At 51.2% G+C, this 23,053-nt stretch overlaps 1 protein-coding gene across 3 annotated transcripts in view; it reads right to left on the bottom strand.

Annotated features, from left to right (window-relative positions):
- Window positions 1–23,053, bottom strand: part of ACTN1 (actinin alpha 1) — an 89,639-nt gene that overhangs the window by 28,483 nt on the left and 38,103 nt on the right. For all 3 annotated transcript variants that reach the window (XM_029065593.1, XM_029065603.1, XM_029065613.1), the window contains exons 2-4: window positions 6,598–6,712; window positions 4,526–4,645; window positions 62–148 (exon numbers count right to left, since the gene is read on the bottom strand). In XM_029065593.1, the coding sequence (XP_028921426.1) occupies window positions 62–148; window positions 4,526–4,645; window positions 6,598–6,712 (322 nt within the window). The remainder of the gene's footprint in view (window positions 1–61; window positions 149–4,525; window positions 4,646–6,597; window positions 6,713–23,053) is intronic.

Genomic DNA, 23,053 nt, shown 5'->3' with positions numbered 1-23,053 from the left:
GAGGAGGCTGAGCCCGGAGTGAGGCTGAGGGGGCTGAGTGGGCCCACCACCCAGATCTTACCTTCCACTGAGATATCCTGGATGGCAAAGCGAAGGATGATGGTCCAGATCATCCCCAGGGTCATTTTGGCATTCCCGTCCACAATTTCTGTGGAAACAAGATCAGGGGTGGGTTGGCCCAGGCCCATCTACCTGGGAGAGGAAAACCAGGCCCGGCCCTGCTTAGGGCCCCCCATGGGCCTGTCCTGCTGACATCTGTGGCATTTGGAGCTCTCTGGCTCTCTCCCTCCCACCCCACAGAGCTGCTCTGGGGGGGTAAGCGGGGGTCCGACAGCCACCACCCACCCAGGTTCTTCCTGTCCTGTCTTCTGAGGATGATCAATTGATCCATCAGTAGGATTCATAGAGCACTTAGTGTGTGCACAGCACCGTACTAGTTGCTTGGGAAAGTCCAATACAGTTGAGCAGATAGGCCCGATTCTGCCCTCAAGTCAATGACACTCTAGTGGGGGTGACCAGAAGTGGGCTGGCCATCCTCTGCGGTCATTATTATTATTAATAATAATAATTACTATTATCATATTTGTTAAGTGCTTATCATGTGCCAAGCATTGTTCTAAGCACTGGGATAGATACAAATTAATCTGGTTGGACACAGTCCCTGTCCCACATGGGACTCACAGTCAATCTCCATTTTACAGAGGAGATAACCGAGGCATAGAGAATGAAGTGAATTGTGGTGCAGCCGGGATTAAAACCCATGTCCTTCTGACTCCCAGGCCCACGTTCTATTCACTAAACCAAGCGGCATCTAGTTAGTGACCAGCCACCAAGACTAGGGTGGCAGTTGCTGCTGTGCTGCTGGATACCTCGCTTGATGGGGGCCGGGGCTAGAGGGCCCTCTTCTCTCCAGCCCAGATACAAGCTCCTCTCTCACCTGCTCTAAGGTCAGCACACACTACCAGTTACCGGGCCGGGAACAGGATGGAGGAAAGGAAGGGCCGGAAGGACGGGGAGAAAGCCAATCTCAACTCTATCCAGAGAAAAGTTGGGTGGGAGACAGAGCAAGCAATAAACCCTTTTCCTGGAGATGTGTGGCCCCTCGGAGAGCAGGCCGGACTGCGTGCTGCGGGGGTGGGCCTGATTGGGCCTGCCACCCTTTTTGGCTTTTTTTTGTTTTTTATGGTATATGTAAAGTACTTACTGTGTGCCTGGCACCGTGCTATGTCCTGGGATAGATACACACTAATCGGGTTGGACCACAATCCCTGTCCCACAAGGGGCTCACAGCCTTAATCTCCATTTTGCAGATGAGGGAACTAAGGGCCAGAGAAGTTAGGTGACTTGCCCAAGGTCAGAGAGCGGACAAGTGGTGGAGCTGGGATTAGAAGCCATATCCTCTGACTCCCAAACCCGTGTTCTGGCCATTAAGTCACGCTGAGATCTTGCCTCCACTCCCTGCTGGAGCCGGGAGGCCAGCTGTGTTTGGTGGTGGCCGGCTCGGGCTGACCGCCGGGCCTGGTCAACCCAGTGCCTTAAGGAGATTCTGACAGGAGGGAGCACTGTTTCCAACTCGGTTAGGTCAGGGACTCGAAAGGGAGAGGACCAGAGAAGAAGAGAGCAGGTCAGCGAGTGGCCCAAACCAGCCAAGATGCCAGCTGTGGGCTTGCCAGCTGGATGCCCAACCATCCTGAGCCCCTCCCTCAGGTGGCCACCGACGTGGTGCAAAGAAGCCCTAGCTGAGCCTTTTCTAGGGTGTCAGCGCAGGTGAGAGAAAGGCTAGAGTATTCACCAGGTTTTCCCGCCCATTGCCCGCACTGCTCTCTCCCCCTGCATCGCACCACCCTACCCCAACATTGCTCTCCCTGACTCTGAGCCCCGGAGCAGGGATAATAACAATAATAATAATAATGGTATTTTTAAGCGCTTACTATGTGTCAAGCACTGCTGTAAGTGCTCTGGTAGATACAAGCTAATCAAGTTGGACACAGTCCCTGTCCCACAAAAGACTCAGTCTTAGCCTCCATTTTGCAGATGAGGTGACAGAGGCCCAGAGAAATGAAATGACTTGCCCAAGGTCACACAGCAGGCAAGTGGCCGAGCCGATATTAGAACCCAGGTCTTTCTGACTCCCAGGTCCGCGCTGTATCCACTAAGCCACATTGCTTCTAAACGTCAAGGAAATTCCACCACCTCCAACCCTGTTATCCGGTCTTTTCCTGAGTTCTCTTGGTCTGGCTCTGAGGGCTGCTCCCTAAAATGGCTCTAGGATGCCCACACCTTTGATCTAGCCTAGCCCATAAGGTGCCTAAAGACCAAGGAATTCCAATCCCTTTGTTTGGGATGAAAGGTCAACTGGGCCTCAGCCCCGGAAACATCTTCTTCTCCAGGAAGTGGTGGGCAGCAGGGGCTCCTGGGGTTCTCCTTGTTCCTGGGAGCTTTGCTGCCCCTGCCAGGGAGATAGGGCAACCTTTCCACAATCCTTCACTCATAGCATGATTTCCTAAGCCCAAGTAGCCAGACAACCTCCCCAAGTTGTTCACTTTCATTTATTCAATCATATTTATTGAGCGCTACTGTGTGCAGAGCACTGTACTAAGCACTTGGAATGTACAATTAGGCAACAGATAGAGACAATCCCTGCCCAACGATGGGCTCACAGTCTAAATGGGGGGGCGGGGCAGGGATAGTCAATCCAATTGTATTTATTGAGCGCTTCCTGTGTTTAGAGCATTGTACTAAGCTCTTGGGAGTGTACAATATAACAGAGTTGGTGGACACATTCCCTGCCTACAATAAGTTTCCAGTCTAGAGGGGGAGAAAGACGTTAATATAAATAAATTACAAATATGTACCTAAGTGCCGTGGGGTTGAGGGAGGAGTGAAAAAGGATGCAAATCAGGGCCACACGGAAGGGCATGGATGAAGAGGAAATTAGGGCTCAGTCAGGGAAGGCCTCTTGGAGATGTGGCTTTCAATAAGGCTTTGAAGGTGGGGAAAGTAATTACTGGTCGAATAATTACCAATTATTGGTGGAAGAGGGCGGGTGTTCCAGGTCAGAGGGCGGATGTGGGCAAGAGATCGGTGGATAGATAGATGAGATTGGAGTATGGTAAGTAGGTTGGCATTAAAGGAGCTAAGTGTGCGTGCTGGGTTGATATAGGAGAGTAGTGAAGGTACTCTCCCAAGTCCTTAGTACAGTGTTCTTTCTGCACATAGTAAGCACTCCCTAAATACCACTGATGGATTTATTGATTGACCCAAACGCTGCTAACCTCTCCAAGTTCCTAGCCCAGAAGCCAGTCAATCTCTCCAAGTTCCTGGCCCAAAAGCAGCCAATCTCTCTGAGCTCTTGGTCTCCTCCCATCCCCCAGGCCACCTCTACCATAGTCCCTAACCCTTCTTCCACTTCTCCCCCGCATGAGTTTAGGAGTAGTCAGATTGCTTATTAAAACCCTACCCAACTGCATATGTATACCCTACTATGAGAGCGTAGGCCCAGCTGTTCTAGACTGTAAGCCGTTGTGGGTAGAGAATGTGTCTGTTTCTTGTTGTATCGGAATCTCCCAAGCGCTTAGTACAGTGCTCTGCACATGGTAAGCACTCAATAAATACAATTGCCTGACTGACCAAGCGGAGGCCTAGGGATATCAGGAATGTAGCCTTCATCGATGTTTCTCTTGGCCTCCTCTGCCTCATTTGGACAGGCTATTTGGGGCAACTCGATAGTGTGTTTTCTTCCTCCCGTTTTATGTTTTCAACTCAATCCCCAATAATATACACCCTTCAAATCCAACTCTCAATTCCATCTTCTTCCCACTGTCACCGATATCTCCTCCTTTATTTGAACCCCTTCGCCTGACCCGAGTGGGAGAAAGCCCATCCCCTACTCTAACCTCCTACGCAGGCCCCATCTTTTTGGAGGCAGGAAGTCATGCTGGATGAGCAGGGCGGGAATGACCGACCCAGGGTCAGAGTGTTCCGTTCCATCCTGGTCCTCCCCGCCCGGGTTGTCTCGGCGACGCTGGACACGTCCTTCCTCCTCCTCCCTCTCTCTAATCTGTGAAATGAAGATGGTGCCATCTCCTTCACAGGATGGTGGGGAAGCAGAGTCAACGACCTCAACCCCCTGAGATCATTAATGGTGCTTACTGAGCACTTACTGTGTACAGAGCACTGGACTAAGTGCTTGAGATGCTAGAATCAGCTTCGGGGTCTCGATCACTAATGAGAATCCGTTCCTACCCTGCTCCCCATTTCCACTTTCTCAATCTCTGCCACTTATCTGTGTGACCTTGGGCAAGTCACTTCACTTCTCTGGGCCTCAGTGACCTCATCTGTAAAATGGGGATTTGAGTCCCATGTGGAACAGGGACTGTGTCCAACCCGATTTGCTTGTATCCACCCCAACACTTAATACAGTGGCTGGCACACAGTAAGAGCTAAACAAATTTAATAATAATAATAATGAAAGCCTAGAGAGGCTCACCCTAGCTGGTTGTCTAAGGGGACCAATGGTCCTTACCTTCGGCTCCAATGGACACCAGCTTGACCCCTTTGCTGGCGATGAAGTCCAAGGCCTTGTTCACATTGGAGATCTTGTGCACTCGCATCTTGCCTCTCTCTGGCTTGGCTAGGCGTTCACCTAGAGGGCAGAGAGAAAGAGAAATCAGGGCAGAAGTTGCCATCGCAGGCATCGTACCGATTACTGAGCGCCAACTTGGGGCAGTGCACTGTACTAGAAATTTGATGGAGCCAAAACAAGAGTCAAATGACCGGTCTGTCTCCAGGCCACCGGGGCTCCTGCCGACTGCTCCGGCGCCACATGACCTCTCCTAGGGTGGCCGGTCAAAGCCGCCCATGGTGGTCCCTGCCCTAGCCCCAGGACTCAGGGCCCGGGACCACCTGGAGGCCGTCGGCCTCAAGAGACGGTGCAAGAGGCTCCAGCCTGGACCCCACTGGCAGCCAGGGGACTGTGGGACTGGATGGGGGCCAGGCACTCTGAGGTTCTGCAGAGGACAAAACACTGACTCTTCTAAAAAGAAACTGGTTCCCTCAGTCCAGAGAGGAGCACACCCTGCCTGCCCCCGCCCCTCCCCTGGCCAGCTCCGGTCTGACCATTACGGATGAGGGTTGTTTGGTTTGGGACCCCAGACTTTGCATGAAGGGGCAAAGGAGCTCAAAAATGAGATGACTTCCATCCTTCCTGCTCATATCACCCTCCCTCCTCATATCAGACAGATAATTGCTCTCCCCCACTTCAAAACCATATTGAAGGCCTATCTCTTCCAAGAAGCCTTCCCTGACTAAGCCCCCCATTCTCTTCTCCCACTCCCTTCTGTGCCGTTCTTACTTGCTCCTTCATCCATCCTCACTCCCATCCCCACAGCACATATGTACGTATCTGTAATTAATTCATTTACATTAATGCCTGTCTCCCCCTCTAGACCGTGAGCTTGTTGTGGGCAGGAATGTGTCTATTTTTTGTTATATTATACTCTCCCACATGCTTTGTGCAGTGATTTGCACACAGTAAGTGAATTGAATTGAATCGAATCGAATTGAATCCCTTCCACCCGATCTTAGCTCTGGCTGCCTGCCGTCAACGTGCCCCTCCCAGACAGTGGACCCCCTTCAGCCTCATCCCAGTTCTCCTCCCCTTCCAAACCTGACCTGCCTTGGTCCCCTTGAGGACCAGGGAGAACAGACAAACCCAGTCTGGGCGGGCTCTTTCTCTCCTGTCTGTGGGGACCATGAGGGTCTCCATGGGCTCCTTTGACCCCCAGTCCTTGGCCATGCTGTGGCCACAGATACTCTCCATTTGACTTTCTGCCTCCGGCAATCCAATCCATTCCCTTATGGTACTTGTTAAGTGCTTACTATGTGCCAGGCACTAAGTGCTGAGGTGGATACAAGTAAACGGGTTTGGACACAGTCCCTGTCCCACATAGGGCTCACCGTCTCAAAGTCCATTTTACAGATGAGGTAACCGAGGCACAGAGAAGTGAAGTGACCTGTCCGAGGTCACACAGCTGACGCGTGGCAGAGCTGGGGTTAGAATCCAGGTCCTTCTGACTCCCAGGCCCATGCTCTATCCATTAGGACATGCTGGGGGCCCAACCAGACCCTCCCCCTCGCCAGCATCAGCAGCTATCACTCCCCAGAAGGCCCCTTCTGCATTCAGGCTATTGGCCAATGGCAGCTCTCCTCTTAGATGTGACTTCTGTTCAGCCAAGGGGGCGGGGGGGACACTGAGGCTGGGGTGACCACAGGCCGGCTGGGCCTCCCACCCCCCAGCTCCAGAAATCTCCCAGACCTCAGCTCCAGGAGGCAGAGTCAGAGAAGGGAAAGGGCAGGCTCGGCCCCTCCAGAGCCCAAGTTGGGTTCTGTTTGATCGGACACCGGTGGACACCGAGGGAGGTCCTCCCTACTGAGTGGGAGAGACAAGAGTGGATACAGGAGTCCCAGCATTGCCTTTCAAGCATCAACAAGCTCCAACCACTCTCCTCCGCCGCCCCCTTGGCTGTGGGACCCCCAAACACCCCTGCCGGGGGAGATGTCGAGGTTGTTTTCCCCGACCCGGTCGGCTCAACCCACCTGAAATGACTTCCAGCAGCAGCATCAGCTTCAACCCATCCCGGAAATCTTCCTCGATGTTCTCGATCTGCGTGCCGGCCTTGCGTAGGTGAGAGTTGCACCAGGCTGTAAACGTCTGGGGAAGGAAGAGAGGGGCCGTGGTCAGTGTGGGGTCAGGGAATCTGGCCGTCTTCAGCACCCTTGAGTCAAGGGCCACTGGACCCACTTTCAATCTGGAGGCTCCCAAGGCTGGCACCTTGCCATTTTACCGTGTGTCCCGGATGGGTGGATGGCCCAAGATTTTTCCATCTGGCTCCTCTACCCCAAATTACACAACTAACTGAGAATCACTGATATGTGAGTATCTGCACGCTCACGCTACCTGGACACCACTCAATACACCGAAATTTCAGTTCAGTGACCTCAACAGGCTTCAGGTTCACAGGATGAGGTTTGACCTACATAATGATTCTGCTCAAGGGGAGGATGGAGGGGTAGATAGGGCTAAGAGAAAAGAAATGCCTGCTTGGCCCATCCTCTGCCTGCATTCCTCACTGGGAATGATGCCCAGTAAAGCCGCAGGTAAGGAGAGATTCTCTGAGGGCACGAGGGTGGGGGCAGCCCAGATCACCAGGTTGGGCTGGAGAGAAAGAAGTAGCATTGCCTAGTGGTTAGAGCATGGGCCTGGGAGTCTTTAGAACCAGGGTTCTAATCCCGGCTCCTCCACGTATCTGCCGTGTGTGACCTCAGACAAGCCTCTGTGCCTTGGGGACCTCATCTGTAAAATGGGGATTAAGGCTGTGAGTCCTATGTGCAACAAGGACAATGCCCCACCTGATTAATGTGTATCTACCCCAGTGCTTAGTACAATGCCTGGCATATACTAAGCGCTTAACAAATACCATTTAAAAAAAAAAAGGAGGCAGGCAGTTGAGAGGATGCTGAACCTCCACTGGGGGAATCGGGGCTGGTTTGCCTGTCCTCCCAACCCCTCAGCAGCTCCAGCCCCCTGCCCCAGCCCTAGCCCTGGGGGACCAACCTGGATCTCTCTACCCACGCATCCCACAGATAGCAGCAGCTTCCCCATCCCTCCACCTAGGGGAAGGGACCAACCATACCCCAAAGTGGCCTGAAGGAAGACAGGAATAATAATAACAATAATAATAATAATAATTATGGTGTTTGCTAATCACTTGATATGTGCCAAGCCCTTTCTAACACTGGCGTAGAAACAAGGTAATCAGGTTGTCCCACGTGGGGCTCACAGTCTTCATCCCCATTTTACAGGTGAGGTAACTGAGGCACAGACAAGTTAAGTGGCTTGCCCAAGGTCATACAGGAAGGGGAGGGGAGACTGCAGAGCTGATTGGGGGCGGAGGACCAGAAACAGGGGGCGGGTTCTGGTCTGCTCCCTAAACTTAAATCAGATCACCAGCAAGTCATCACTCCCAATAGGAGTGCACAAGGATGACATGCAAATTCGTGAAGTGTCCATATTTTTTTTATTGTTGTATCATACTGTCCCAAGTGCTTAATACAGTGCTCTGTACCCAGCAAGTGCTCAATAAATGCCATTGACTGACTGACTAGCCAGTCCTAGGGCCAGGCTGCGGTGCTCCAGGATTCCTGGGTCTCCTGGACTTTGAGTACAGAACCGGGAGTCAGGAGATCTGGGTTCTAATCCCAGCTCGGCTCTTGGGTGACTTTGGGCAGGTCACTCCACCTCTCTGGGCCTCCCTTTCCTCCTCTGTAAAAGGGGGATGAGAACGTTGTTCTCCCTCCTACTTAATCTGAGAACCTGTGGCAGGTGGGGATGTTGTCTGATGTGATGAGCTCGTTGTTTTTGTTAACGGTGTTTGCTAAGCGCTTACTATGTGCCAGGTACTGTACTAAGTGCCGGGGCCTGGAGGAAGTGTCCCGGAGGAAGTCAGGAAGGGGAGAAGAGGCCCCAGAGCTGGTTGCGGGGTAGGAGGAAATGGGGACGGGGAGCCTGGGTGGTCTCCAAGTTTAAATCAGACTACCAACAGGGCGCCACTCCCTGTTAGAGCACTGTACTAAGCGCTTGGGAGAGTACAAAAGGTGGGGCCTTTTTTTAATGGTATTTGTTTCATACTTACTATGCACCAAGCACTATTCTAAACACTGGGGCAGATACAAGGTAATAAGGTTGAACACAATCCCTGTCCTATATGGAAGCTCACAGTCTTAATCCCCATTTTACAGATAAGATAGCTGAGACAACAGAGAAGTGAAGTGACTTGCCCCAAGTCACCCAGCAGACAAGTGGCAGAGTCAAGATTAGAACCAAGGTCCCTCTGACTCCTGGTCCTGGGCTTTATCCACTAGGCCATGCTCCTTGTCTGACCTGCTGATCTCTTGTCTAATCTGATGATCTCATATCTCCCTCAGAGTTTAGCACAGTGCTGGGCTCCTAGTCCGTGATGAGATTTATTACGCGATGACTAACTGGCTTGCAGGTTACTACTGGCCCGGTCGCCGGGCCTGAGGCTGCTTTGCCAGATGTCACCTGTCAATAAGTGCTGACCCAGCTTCGGGGGTGCCCGCCAAACAGCTGGAGAGCCTGGTGGGGGCCTGTCGGGAGAGGTAGGGGCGGGAGCAGGATAGAGGACAAGAAAGGAAGGCGCTGATGAAAGAGAAAATACCACTGCAGCAACCTGCCTCATTTCCTGGAGCAGCCGAGAAACACCAGGTTTCCTCCAGCCATGAACACCAACCCACGGCTCCTCTTCCTGGTTGTCTGCGGGCAGGACCCATGCCCGTGGCCTCTCGTATGGCCCCTTGGCATCGGCCTGGGAGTCAAAAGGACCTGGGTTCTAATCCCGGCTCTGCCACATCTCCTGTGTGACACTGGGCAAGTTACTTCACTTCTCTGTGCCTCAGTTAACTCATCTGTAAAATGGAAATTCAGATCGGGAGCCCCACGTGGTACAGGGACTGATTAGCTTGTATCTACCCCAGTGCTTAGAACGGTGCTTTACAAATACTAAGTGCTTAACCAATACCATTATTATTCTTCATTATTGTCTGCTGGCTAACCTTGGCCAAGTTACTTCACTTCTCTATGTCTCAGTTACCTCATCTGTAAAATGGAGATTCAGGCTGTGAACCCCATGTGGAACAGGGACTGTGTCTAACCTGGTTAGCTTATATCAACCCCAGTGCTTAGAACAGTGCTTGACACTTACTAAGCACTTAACAAATACCATTATTATTATTATTGTTGTCTCCTGGCTAACCTTGACCAAGTTACTTCACTTCTCTGTGCCTCAGTTACCTCATGTGTAAAATGGGGATTAAGACTGAGCCCTGTATGGAACAGGGACCTGGTATCTTCTGGCACATAGTAAGAACTTAAATACCACAGGTATCAGTCTTGGCTGGCAAAGACCACGGTCGCTGTGTGGGTTCCCCACAAAAGCTCCCAGCCTCCTTGCCTCACGGGCAGCCCGGGTGGGCCGGGGGCCGGGGATGGAAGGCAGCCGTCCCGCCACGACCCCTCCGACGGAGACCCCATCGGTGGGCGATACCCCAGCCTCACGCCTGGCGGTTCTGCCGCTTCCTGCCACTGCTGCCTGCACATCCTCTGCCCATGTCATCAGCTCTCTGATGACAAAACCCCCATCCTGCCAGTACCAAAAATAAAATCAGGCTGGTGGCTCCCTCACCAGCTGCCCGCCGCCACTCTGACCTCAAAAGTCCCGCTTTATCTGGCCAGTCCAGAGGTTACAAAATCCTCCCCTGGGCCCACAGTGGCCCTGACGGGCTGGCACTGGCAGTCCCGGTCCCCGGTCCCCGCTACTTCTTGGCACAGGAAGGCTCCCCGACCCGGTCCCTGGCGTGACCTGCTCAGCGAGAAAGATGGGCTCCAGAAGCAGAGGGCCAGAGGCACCGGAAACTGGGAGCTCAGTATCATTGGGGAGGCAGTGTGGTCTAATGGAAAGATCACGGGCCTGGGAGTCGGAGGACCTGGATTCTAATCCCAGCTCCTCCACTTGTCTGCTGTGTGACCTAGGGCAAGTCACTTCACTTCTCTGGGCCTCAGTTACCTCGTCTGTAAAATGGGGATAAAGACTTTGAGCCCCTTGTGAGACAGGGACTGTGTTCAACCTGATCTACCCCAGCGCTTAATACGGTGCTTGATACGTAGTAAGCACTTAACAAATACCATTGTTATAATTATTAGGAGCTGCGTCTCGGAAGCACAGGCCCATCTTTCCTGGACCCCTCGACAGGCAGCGGCAGGCCTTACTCTCCCCCAGATGTGATTCATTCAATTGCATTTATTGAGTGCTTACTGTGTGTAGAGCACTGTACTAAGCCCTTGGGAGAGAACATTATAACAATATAAACAGACATATATTCCCTATGCACAGTGAGCGAGGACCTCGGGGGCTACCAATATCAACAGTGTCCATCCCCAACTCCAAGGATTGCTTGGGGGGTGGAGGAGAGGGGTCTCTTCAGGAAAGCCCCACCCCGGCCCTAGCCTAGGTCTTCCCTTCTTTCCAATGTTTATTCCCTTCCAAGAAAGTACAAGCAGCCAAAGTCCAGGCCAGTAACAGCTGCTGATCTCCCCTGGAAGGGTGGGGGAGTGCGGAGGTGTTTATATAGGTGTTCCCCCCTCCTCCCCCTACCCCTCCCAACCCCATGGCTATAGCTACTAATCAATGTTTCCCCAGATATTACTGCTACCATTTAGAAAAGTGAAGTGACTTGCCCATGGTCACACCACGGGCAAGTGGCAAAACTGGGATTAGAAGCCTCCCAGACTCTGGAGTGGATTCCACTTGATAAATAATAATAATAACTGTGGTGTTTGTTCTTATTATTAATAATAATAACGATATTTGTTGGGGTGATACAACAATGATAAGCGCTGGGTTGGATACAAGGAAATCGGGTTGGACACAGCCCTGTCCGACATAAGCCTCCCTGTCTCAATCCCCATTTTACAGATGAGATAACTGAGGCACAGAGACGGGAGGTGACGTGCCCATGGTCACACAGACAAGTGGCAGAGCTGGGATTAGAACACATAACCTTCTGACTCCCAGGCCTGTGCTCTATCCATTCCACCATGTTAAGCGCTTACTATGTGCCAGACACTACCTATACTAAGCGCTGGGGTGGATTCCAGCAAATCAGGTTGGACACAGTCCCTGTCTTGCATGGGCCTCACGGTCTTAATCCCCATTTTACAGATGAGGTAATCGAGGCACAGAGCAATTAAGTGATTTACCTAAGGCCACACAGCAGACAAGTGGGAGAGCTGGGTTTAGAACCCATGACCCTCTGACTCCCAGGCCCGTGCTCCATCCACTATGCGTTGCTCATCTGTAAAATGGGGATTAAGACTGTGAGCCCACTGTGGGACAACCTGATTACCTCGTATCTACCCCAGTGCTTAGAACAGTGCTTGGCACATAGTAAACGCTTAACAATGCGACGCTCAGGGTAAAGAAACAAAGCCAGATGACTCTGGCGACTGACTGTGGAGAAGATTAGTGCATCCCATTCTTTCTATGCTCAAATGGCCTTTTCTTCAGCCCCTGTAAGGTAGGTTTAGGCTTGCCCTGACGATAAGAAAATACCTGATAAATTCCTCAGATCTGGAAAGAAAGGATCTACCCAAGGCTCCACATTCTGTCTTAGAAAGCTAAGAAATGAAAGAAAAGCCGTATGTTGTTTCACCCGGCTACTGACTCAGGCCCGCGGACGAGGAACTCTCTGCGAGCCTGATCCTCAATTCACCTGGAGAGGCAGATTTTCTTAGGACGGACCATCCTCCTTCCTCGCTAAATCTTAGACGTCCGGGTGACCATCTTTTCATGGACTTCAGTCCCACCAGTGGAAGCAGAGGCCTGAGCTCTATCGTGGCAGGGAGTTTAGTAAACACACAGCTTTCTGGGAAACTTAGTGCGGTCTGTTTTTAAAAGGAAACTGTTATACCAGAATGGTTTTCGGGGAAAAGCTTCGAAATGCCTCCACCTCTCTCTGTTCCGGTGCTTACCTGCCTGGGAGTTGTCTCTCTAAAATAAAGATGATAAACCACAACCCCACGCCCAGCATGCAAATTTTCTCCTTCCACACACAGACCCCACCCAGGAAAAGCGTGACTGGAATCCAAAAGTCAGTCTAGAAAGATGCAGGTTCAGCGGGGACCAAGACTTCAAAAATCCCAAAGGCTGTGGACAGGGAGGACGTGGATTTGTCTCGCCCTCAAGACTGTGAGCTCATTGCAGGCAGGAATGGGTCTGTTTGTTATTACCCTGAACTCTCCCAAGCGCTTGGAAAGGTGCTTTGCACACAGTTAGCGCTCAATAAATATGACTGAATTAATGAACGGATCTTTCACCCCTTCCCTCAGTCGTGGGCTAAGCGAGCGGCACCCACTAATTCTTGAAGAAGGCGGCCTCAGCCCAAACCCAAGCACACGCTTTCTGACGCAGAGGCTGGTACCTGGTTCATTACCACAGGAAGTTGGGTTCACTGAAAATATCAGTAGGTTTAAGAAGAATTTGAATACTTCTCATGGTAGTCACCACGGCGTTTGTTAAGGGTTCACTATGTGCTAAGCGCTGGGGTAAATCCAATCCAATCCGACCAGTCTCGGATCTCACAGTCTGATGCAATTTGTCCCTGCCACTTCTCTGGTGTGCAACCCTGGGCCGGTCACTTAATTTCTCCGTGTCTCGGGTAAATGGGCACAGTGCTCCAAAAACAGCACACACCTGGCACGGTGCTCCACACCCACCAGACAACTGGCAAGGTGCTCCGCACACAAGAAGGTACTGGCACACTGGTATGAATACAAGAAGCGGCATGGCCTAGCGGACATGGGAGTCAGACGGTCACAGGTTCTAATCCCTGCTCTGCCACTCGTCTGCCGCGTGACTTTGGGCAAGTCTATTCAATTCTCTGGGCCCCAGTTACCTCATCTGTAAAATGGGGATTGGGACTGTGAGCCCCATGGGGGCCAGGGACTGTGTCCAACCCGGTTTGCTTGTATCCACCCCAGCAGCAACATGGCGAACAAGGTTAAAACAAGGGCCTGGATGTCAGAAGGTTATGGGTTCTAATTCCGGCTCTGCCACTTGTCTGCTGTGTGATCTTGGGCAAGTCGCTTCACTTCTCTGGGTCTCAGTTACTTCATCTGTAAAATGGGGGTTAAGACTGTGAGCCCCACGTGGGATGACCTGATTACCTTCTATTTACCCCAGGGCTTAGAACAGTGTTCAGCACATAGTGAACGCTTAACAAATATCATAATTATTATTAAAGTGCCTGGCACATAGAAAGCGCTTAAGAAGTACCACAATAAGGACCTGGCACAGTGCTCCAAACTCAGCAGACACCTGGCAAAGTGTTCCACCCACAGCAGACACCTGGCACAATGCTCTGCACACAATACAGACCTGGCACAGTGCTCCACACTCAGCAGACACCTGGCAAAGTGCTCCACCCAGAGCAGCCACCTAGCCAAAGACTCCCACGGGCGGCCGTTGCTCAAAGCCATCAGAACTGACCTCCAAGGATGGACACTGCTCACCCTCCTGGCCCTGTTACACCAGCTTGGAATTTGGGGACTGTGGGGAAGGATGGGAGGTGGGATGGGGGAGGCAGGGAATTTCCTGCTCCAGGTTTTCCTGCCTCCACCCCTGCAGCACATTCCATACAGTCCCAAAGGAAGGCGGCTGGCAAGAAGGGGCGGGAGGGCTGAGCTGAGGGAAAGGTTTTGGCAGGCAAGGCCCACTGACAACAGATCAGCTCCAGGAATCCTCATTCATTCATTCATTCAGTGGTATTTATTGAACACTTACTGTGTGCCGGGCACTGTACTAAGCGCTTGGGAGAGTATACGCTTCGATACACACTCACCCTCAGTCTGATCTGGACCCCATCCCAGCTGAGCTGGAGGGGGCAGAGGGGAGAGGAGGAGGAGGACGGAATGGAGGAAGAGGAGGAGCATGGCCTAGTGACCTGAGAGTCAGAGACCTGGGTTCTAATCCCAGCTCCTCCACTTGCCTGCTACATGACCTCGGACAAGTCACTTTACTTCTCTGTACCTCAGTTTCCTCAACAGTAAAATGGGGATTCGATACCTGTTCTCCCTCCTACTTGGCTGTGAGCCGCACATGGGTCAGAGACTGTGTCCCACCTGATTAACTTGTATCTATCCCAGTGCTTAGAACAGAGCTCGATACATAGTAAGCACTTAACAAATACCATTAAGAAAAAAAAAGAGCAAGAGGAGGAGGATTCTAAAGTGGAGGCTCTTCTCTAGATTGGAAGCTCCTTGTGGGCAGGGAACTTTCTGTCAATCAATCAATCAATTGTATTTAATGAGCACTTACTGTACTTAATGAGCAGAGAACTGTACAATGTGCTTGGGAGAGTACAATATAATAGTCTAACAGATGCATTCCCTGCGCACAATAAACTTACTCCTCCTCCCCATCAGAGCCAAAGAACTCCCACATTATATTCATTCTACCCCCTCCCCTCCATGGGGAAAACCAGAGCACTGAGGCCTAACTGTCCCAACCACTCGCCCACGTCCTGCCTCTGGTGTGGAACGCCCTCATTTTAGAGATGAGGTAACCGAGGCACGGAGATAATAAATGACTTGCCCAAGGCCACACAGCAGACGAGTGGCAGAGGCGGGATTAGAACCGTGACCTTCTGACTCCCAGGGCCGTGGTCCATCCGCAGTCCCAAGCTGCTTCCCCATCTGAGCAGCCACTGTTCAGTCCTGGCAAGGAGCGGCAGGAGAGCGGTGTGGCCTAGAGGAAAGAGCCTGGGTCTGGGAGTCAGAAGTCATGGGTTCTAATCCGGGTTCCACCACTTATCAGCTGTGTGACTTTGGGCAAGTCACTTAACTTCGTTGTGCGTCAGTGACCTCATCTGCAAATGGGGATTAAGACTGCGAGCCCCACGTGTATCTACCCTAGTGCTTAGAACAGTGCTTGGCACATAGTAAGCAGTTAACAAATGCCATCATTATTATTACTATCCCATCTCCTTCACTTACTGCTGCTTAACTTTGGGCAGATCACTTCACTTCTCACTGTCTCAATTTCCTCAACTGTTATATAGAGATTCAATCCCTGTTCTCCCTCCTAATTAGACTGTGAGTCCCACGTGGGACCTGATTATCTTGTATCTACCCCAGTACTTAGTACAGTGCTTGGCATATAGTATTATTAATTGCATTAATCGTATTTCTTGTGCGCTTACTGTGCGCAGAGCACTGTACTAAGCTCTTAAGTGCTTAACAAATACCACAATTATTATAATTATTCATTCAATGGTATTTATTGAGTGCTACGGTGTGCAGAGTACTCTGCTAAGTGCTTGGGAGAGTACAGTATAACAATAAATAGACATATTCCCAGCCCACGAGTTTACAGACTGTGGGGGGAGACAGGCATTAATGTAAATAAATTATTATTAAGTGACCCCGGGGGAAGACTCTGCCTACCCGGATCCCTCACCCAATGACAACCCCCTGGCAGCCTGTGGCCTGAGGGATTTTTTCACAGCTGGTTTGGGATTTCCCTTCCCCTGCTGCAGGCTTCCAGCCTTGGACCCAGCCCTTGCTGACTCCAGGCCGCAGAATGCCCACATTGTTCTCTCCCCTCTCCCGGCCAAGATGGGCCTCTTCCCCTCCCCTCTCCTGTTTACTCAGTCATATCTGTGACGGGGACCTGGCGCTCCCATTTATTCCCGGCCCCTGAGGTTTGGGAAGAGAATCAGCACTCCACCTGCACCTGGGTAAACCGAGGCCCAGACTAAAAGAAACAACTGGTTTAGGGGGTTTGGGCTTCAGGAGGCTTAGCGCAGAGGCTGCTAAAAAGAGGGGTGAGGATGCCACCCCAGGCTTCCCACCCCGGCCAAGATCAAGGGGGACTCCTGCCACCACCCGCTCCATCCCATCCAGGGTCCTCGCACCCCAAAATGGCTGTGGGTCGGCACCAGAGGCCTCCACCGATCCAAGAACGCTGGGAGATTTGACTCTGGATGACCGTTCGTTCACTATCAGTCAGTCATATTAATTAAGCTCTTACTGTTTGCAGAGCACTGTACTAAGCGTTCGGGAGAGTATCGCTAGACACACTCCCTGCCCACACGAACTTACAGTCTAGAGGGGGAGACAGACATTAATAGAAATAAATGACAGATATGGACATAAGTGCTGTGGGGCTGGGACGGGAGGTGAATAAAAGAAGCAAGTCAGGGTGACGCAGAAGGGAAAAGAAGAAAGGAGGGCCTAGGGAAGGCCTCTTGGAGAGGTGTGCCTTCAATAAGGCTTTGAAGAGGGAGAGAGTAATTGTCTGTTGGACTTGAGGAGGGAGGGCAATCCAGGCCAGAGGCAGGTAGTGGGCCAGGGGCTGATGGCAAGATAGACTAGATTGAGGAACAGTGAGAAGGGTGGCATTAGAGGGGCAAAGTGTGCGGGCTGGGTTGTAGGAGGAGAGTAGCAAGGTGAGGTAGGAGAGGGCAAGGTGATGGACTGCTTTAAAGACAATGGTGAGGAGGTTTTGTTTGATGCGGAGGTGGATGGGCAACCACTGGAGTTCCTTGGGGAGGGCAAAAACGTGAGGTGTTAACACCACGAATCCCCTGCCAACTGAACCTGTGGAGCCAGCCTAAGTTCCGTCATTTACGCTTTTTGGGGCCTTCTATTATTTTTCACTCATCTGACGTCAGCCTCCTCAATCTCAGACTGTGAGCCCCCAGGGGCCGGATCTAATCGTCTCCCGTGTGTTTTTCCCCATCGTTAGTACATTGCTCTGCACAGCATAGACGCTTCATAGATAGTAGGATACTACTTCTGAGGCAAGGCTAAAACTTGAGTGTGGATGCCTCAAAGTAATGCTCCACTGCCCTGCTTTCTAGAACCCACCCTCTACACCCTAAAACTTCCCCAAACTCTTCCTCCTAACAAACCCTGGAATTTGCATAGCAACTGTGGTTTTTCCACAGAGCTTTCACAATAGTTACCTCATAATAATGATAGTGATGGTATTTGGTAAGCGCTTACTATCTGCCAGGCACTGTGCTAAGCACTGGGGTGGAGTAAATGAGGCCCAGAGAAGTGAAATGTCTTGCCCAAGGCCACACAGCAGACAAGTGACGGAACCAGGATTAGAAACCGTGACCTTCTGACTCCCAGGCCCATGCTCTATCCATTATGCCATGCTGCTTCTCTAACCCCTAACTCATTTTATCTTCACAGTCTTTTTCTGAGGCGGCGAGACAGCAGGAATCACCCCCATTTTACAGGTGAGGAACCGAGGACCAGAGAGGTCGGGTGATTTAACTAAGGTCACACAGCATGCTGGGCCTAGAACCAGGATTCCTGACTCCCAACCCTAGGGTCTTTCTACTAACAGCGGTCACACACACACGTGAAGCAGCGTGGCTCAGTGGAAAGAGCACGGGCTTTGGAGTCAGGGCTCATGAGTTCGAATCCCAGCTCTGCCACTTGTCGGCTGTGTGACTGTGGGCAAGTCACTTAACTTCTCCGTGCCTCAGTTCCCTCATCTGTAAAATGGGGATTAAGATTGTGAGCCCCACGTGGGACAACCTGATTCCCCTATGTCTACCCCAGCGCTTAGAACAGTGCTCGGCACATAGTAAGCGCTTAACAAATACCAACATTATTATTACATCTCTTGTCGTGGACAGGGAACATTTCTGTTAATTGCTATGTTGCACTCTCCCAAGAGCTCTGCACACAAGAAGCGCTCAAGAAATACGATTGAATGAATTTCCTCCAGGAGGCCTTCCCCGATTAAACCCTCATTTCCCCTAATCCTTCTCTCTTCTGCAACACCCTTTCGCTAGGATCTGTTCCCTTCAAGCATTTGATATTCACCTCACTCTCAGCCCCACAGCACTTATGTACAGATCCATGATTTATTTTCACGTCTGTCTCCCCTTGTAGTCTGTAAGCTCTGGGTGGGCCAGGAACGTCTCTACCAGCTCTGTTATATTGTACCCTCCCAAGCTCTTAGTACAGTCTCTACACACAGTAAGCGCTCAATATATCCCACTGAATTGATTGATTAGCATAATCCCACTCTTCCTCAGGTGAAGCATTCTCTCCACCTCTAGAACTAATTCTAATTACCTTCTTACTCTAGTACCAGGACTGACCTGTCTGCTTGGATCTGGCTGCGTGCTGCCCCCTCCTTGGCCCCTGGATACACTGAGACCCCTTCCCACCCTCTCCCCACACCCCTCCCTTGCCCAGTGGGACCCTACTACAACACCAATTCTAATCCCGGCTCTGCCCCTTGTCTGCTGTGTGCCCTTGGACAAGTCACTTCACTTCTCTGTGCCTCAGTTCCCTCAACTGTAAAATGGAGATTCAATACCTGTTCTTCTTCCTACTTAAGACTGGGAGCCCCATGTGAGACAGGGAGTGGATCCGATCTGATTAACTTGTACCTACCTCAGGGCTTAGAACAGTGCTTGGCCCAAAGTAAGTATGCTTAAAAACACCATAGTCATCATCATCATCCCACTTTCCATTTCTGGGAGGGAAAGAGCCATCCTGCAAGAGGCCTGGGGCCAGTGTTCCCAGGCTAGAAAGTCCCTAGGGCAGAAGCAGTTTCCTTCTGAAGGGGAAGTCGGGCCAGACAGCAAAACAGAACTCCCTGCCCCGGGTTGGGAGGAGGGGGAGGTAGGATCTGGCAAGGGAGAAAGGCTGGCAAACATCATGGCTTTCCCAGAAACCAAGCCGCCTGGGGAGCTGAGCCTGGACTGCAGAGCTCCGGGCCGTCAGTCAGTCAAGAATACTTACTGAGCGCTTATTGAGGGCAGAGCACTGTACTAAATGCTGGGGAGAGTACACATTCCCTGTCTAAAGTGAGCTTATACCCTGGAAGGGGAGACAGACATTAAAATAAATTAGATATGTACGTAGGTGCTGTGGGGCTGGGTGGGGAGTCCAATAAAGGGAGCAAGTCAGGGCAATGAAGAAGGGAGCGGGAGAAGAGGAAAGGAGGCTAGTCAGGGAAGCCCTCTTGGAGGAGATGTGCCTTCAATCAGGCTTTGAAGAAAAGGAGAGGAATTGTCTGTTGGATATGAGGAGGGAGAGTTCCAGGCCAGAGGCAGAACACGGGCAAAAAGTCACATCTTGAAATGATATATTATAAATAATTATTCATAATAATGCCTGTCTCCCCCTCTAGACTATAAACTAATTATGGGCAGGGAACGTTTCTGCCCACTCTATTGTACTGTACTCTCCCAAGTGCGTAGTATAGTGCTTTGTACATAGTAAGCACTCAATAAATACTATTGATTGATTAGGCGGTGAGCCCCGTTTGGGACAAGGGACTGTGGCCTGATCTGATTTTCCTGTATCTACCAGAGTGCTTGGCATGAAGTAAGCACTCAGTAAATATTACAATTATTGTTCTTATTAAATACCAAACTGCATTTCCACAGCTCTGATTGACTATTCTTGCAGCCTCTGATCATCTCTAGACTGTAAACTGATTAGGGGCAGGGAACATGTCTAATTCTGCTGGATTGTATTCTCCCAAGTGCTTAGGCTCTGCACATAGTAAGCACTCAACAAATACCACTGACTGATTGATCGATCTGAAAAATGGGGATTAAGACTTAGGCCCACATGGGACATGGACTGTTTCCAATCGGCTTAGCTTGTACTTACCACAGAGCTTCGTCCTAAGCACTTAACAAATACCATTTCAAAATGCTGCATTGGGCAAACTAAGGAGAAAAGAGGCTTTTGCCAAAGACTGGCTAAGGAAGCCGGGGACTCTTCAAGGAGATCCAGCCATTCCAAACACCCTCCCTCAGTCCTTGCACAGTAAAACTTTAGGGACCGAAGAGGGCGGGATGGATGTGAAGCAGAAAGAACTGAGAAACTGGGGGGAAAGGGAAACGATCCATCAGCTTCTCTGCTCGACAGGAAACGCTGGCCAGTCCCACCTCAGAGCCCGGGGGCTGCAGGCCGGGAGTCTGCTCGAGCGGGAAGGGGAGAGGAAGGGGGAAGACCGTGCCAAAATAGGCCATTCACGGAAAGGCCGCAGGCCCCTAGAGAGAGAGGTTAGCCGTTCTGGCGAATGTCACCGGCTCGACCCCGCCTGACCTCTTTGGCAGCCCCTGGGACCGGCCTGTCTGCCCCTCACGCAGCTAGAGGGTCCAGCTAGACCTGGTTTCCCTTCATGTACTCTCCCAAACGCTTAGTACAGTGCTTTGCACACAATAAATACAACTGAATGAATGAATGAACGCAGCTACTGGGTCGGACCCAGCCCAGCTCCACCACCCATAGCTACTGAATCCATCCAGCTGAGGAGGCAGAACCAACCACCTGGGAGAGGGTCAGGCTGACAGGGAGACCATGTGGGAAAGAGGAAGAAAGATGGAAGAGAAACTTGGAGGGGTGTCTGACTGGGGACAAGGCCACAGGCCATAGATGTGACTCAGGGAATTCTTCTAGCAGGGATCAGAGCCTCTCACCTGCTCAGGAGGCTGAGAGGCCCGAGAGAGGCCCAAGAGAAGCGAAGCCAGGCCCCCAAAAGCAGGGCAAACCCCTCCCTCACCACCGCTCCCTCAGCTGTGTCTCCGAAGAGTCGCCACCACAGCTCAGTAGACAGAGGCCGCCGCGGGGCAGAAGTGGGACTGTGGGAAGGAGACAACTAGGTCCCATCTTGCCATGTCCAGGGATCTAGAGGATGGATGACTCCACCTTTACCCTCAATCAATCAATCAATGCTATTTATTGAGCACTTACTATGTGCAGAGCATTGTATTAAGCACTTGGGAGAGTATAATACAACAGAATTAGCAGGTACATTCCCTGCCCATAATGAGCTTAGTCTGGAGGGGGAGAGAAACATTAATATAAATAAATAGGTCATTTATATTATATAATTTAAAGATATGTACATAAGTACTGAGGGGTTGGCGCTGGAGTGAATATCAAATATCCAAAGGTCACAGATCCAAGTGCATAGATGAGGCAGAAGGGAGAGTGAGCTGGGGAAAAGAGAACTTAATCAGGGAAGGTCTCTTGGAGGGGATTCATTCATTCATTCATGCATTCATTTATTCAATCGCATTTATTGAGTGCTCACTGTGTTCAAAGCCATGTACTAAGTGCTTGGGAGCATACAATATAACAATAAACAGACCGGGTGACCTTAATAATATTTTGAAGGTAGAGAGAGAGGTGGTCTGGTCTGGAATGGGAGGAAATTTAGAGCTCTGAATTTGTTCATCCTCTAGACCGTAAGCTCACTCTGGACAGGTATCACGTCCTCTAATTCTGTTACAGAGGACTCTCCCAAGCACTTGGAACAGTAAGCACTCGATCAATCCCACTGATTGATATGTGTCCCCTTGGGACACAGGAGGCTGCCCCTCTCTCAGGTTGTGGTAGCCCCTTGTTATCTCCACTCCGGCTCAGAGTGAGCCCCTGTTCACCTGCGTCCTTGCCCGGCTGGGCCCCAGATTGCCCCCGAGTCCTTTCAGTGCCAACCCTTCAGCAGGCTGTCCCTTGTCGGTGATGCCCTCCTAGCCCGGAACCCCCTGGCAGCAGTCAAGCCCGCGGGGCTCTGGAGGGTTCAGAAAACAGGGCCGGGTATAGGCCCGCTCGTGATCGGTTGAGCCTAGGCCCCAAAGTGAGGGTCCGCCAAGCCGTGGGGTTTATCAAAAGCTTCCTGCATCCAGAGCACTGTACTAAACTCCTGGGTAAGGACGGCAGACTGAGAAGACCCAATCCCTGACCTTGGGGAGCTTACAAGCTCAGAGAGCTTAGAAGCAGCTGGGTTTAGTGGAAAGAGCCCGGGCTTGGGAGTCAGAGGTTGAGGGTTCTAATCCCGACTCTACCACTTGTCAGCTGTGAGACTTTGGGTAAGTCACTTAACTTCTCTGTGCCTCAGTTACCTCATCTGGAAAATGAGGATGAAGACTGTGAACCCCACGTGGGACAACCTAATTACCTCGTATCTACCCCAGAGCTTAGAACAGTGCTTGGCACACAATCAGCGCTTAACAAATACCATTATTATTATTATTATTATTATATGTTCTTCCTCAAACAAGGCAGGGACTTTTTTTTTCTTCACAATGAGTGGAGGGACATCAAAGAGGTTTTGAAGCTCACCGCCTGGGCCTTACCACCCATAAGAGGGAATGACATTATTCCTCTCTCCCTCGGTAAGGCCTGAGGATCTAAACTGTAAACACAGTCCTTTTCTGAAGGGAAAAACTCTAACACAAACCAGATGCTGAAGGGAATCCCTCCCCACCCCTTTGTCTGTCTGCTCTAAATTTAAAACAGGAGCAACCTTGCAGCCCAAACTCTTTAGGTTCCCGGATCTTAAAGTGCCCTCTCTCGCCCTCTCCCCTTGGAAGTCTTTCATTGGAAGCCCACAGGCCCACCTCAGAGTCTACCCCACCCATCAAC

Source organism: Ornithorhynchus anatinus, chromosome 1, assembly GCF_004115215.2.
Source record: "Ornithorhynchus anatinus isolate Pmale09 chromosome 1, mOrnAna1.pri.v4, whole genome shotgun sequence".
Taxonomy (NCBI): Eukaryota; Metazoa; Chordata; class Mammalia; order Monotremata; family Ornithorhynchidae; genus Ornithorhynchus; species Ornithorhynchus anatinus.
This window is presented reverse-complemented; position numbering and strand designations above follow the sequence as displayed.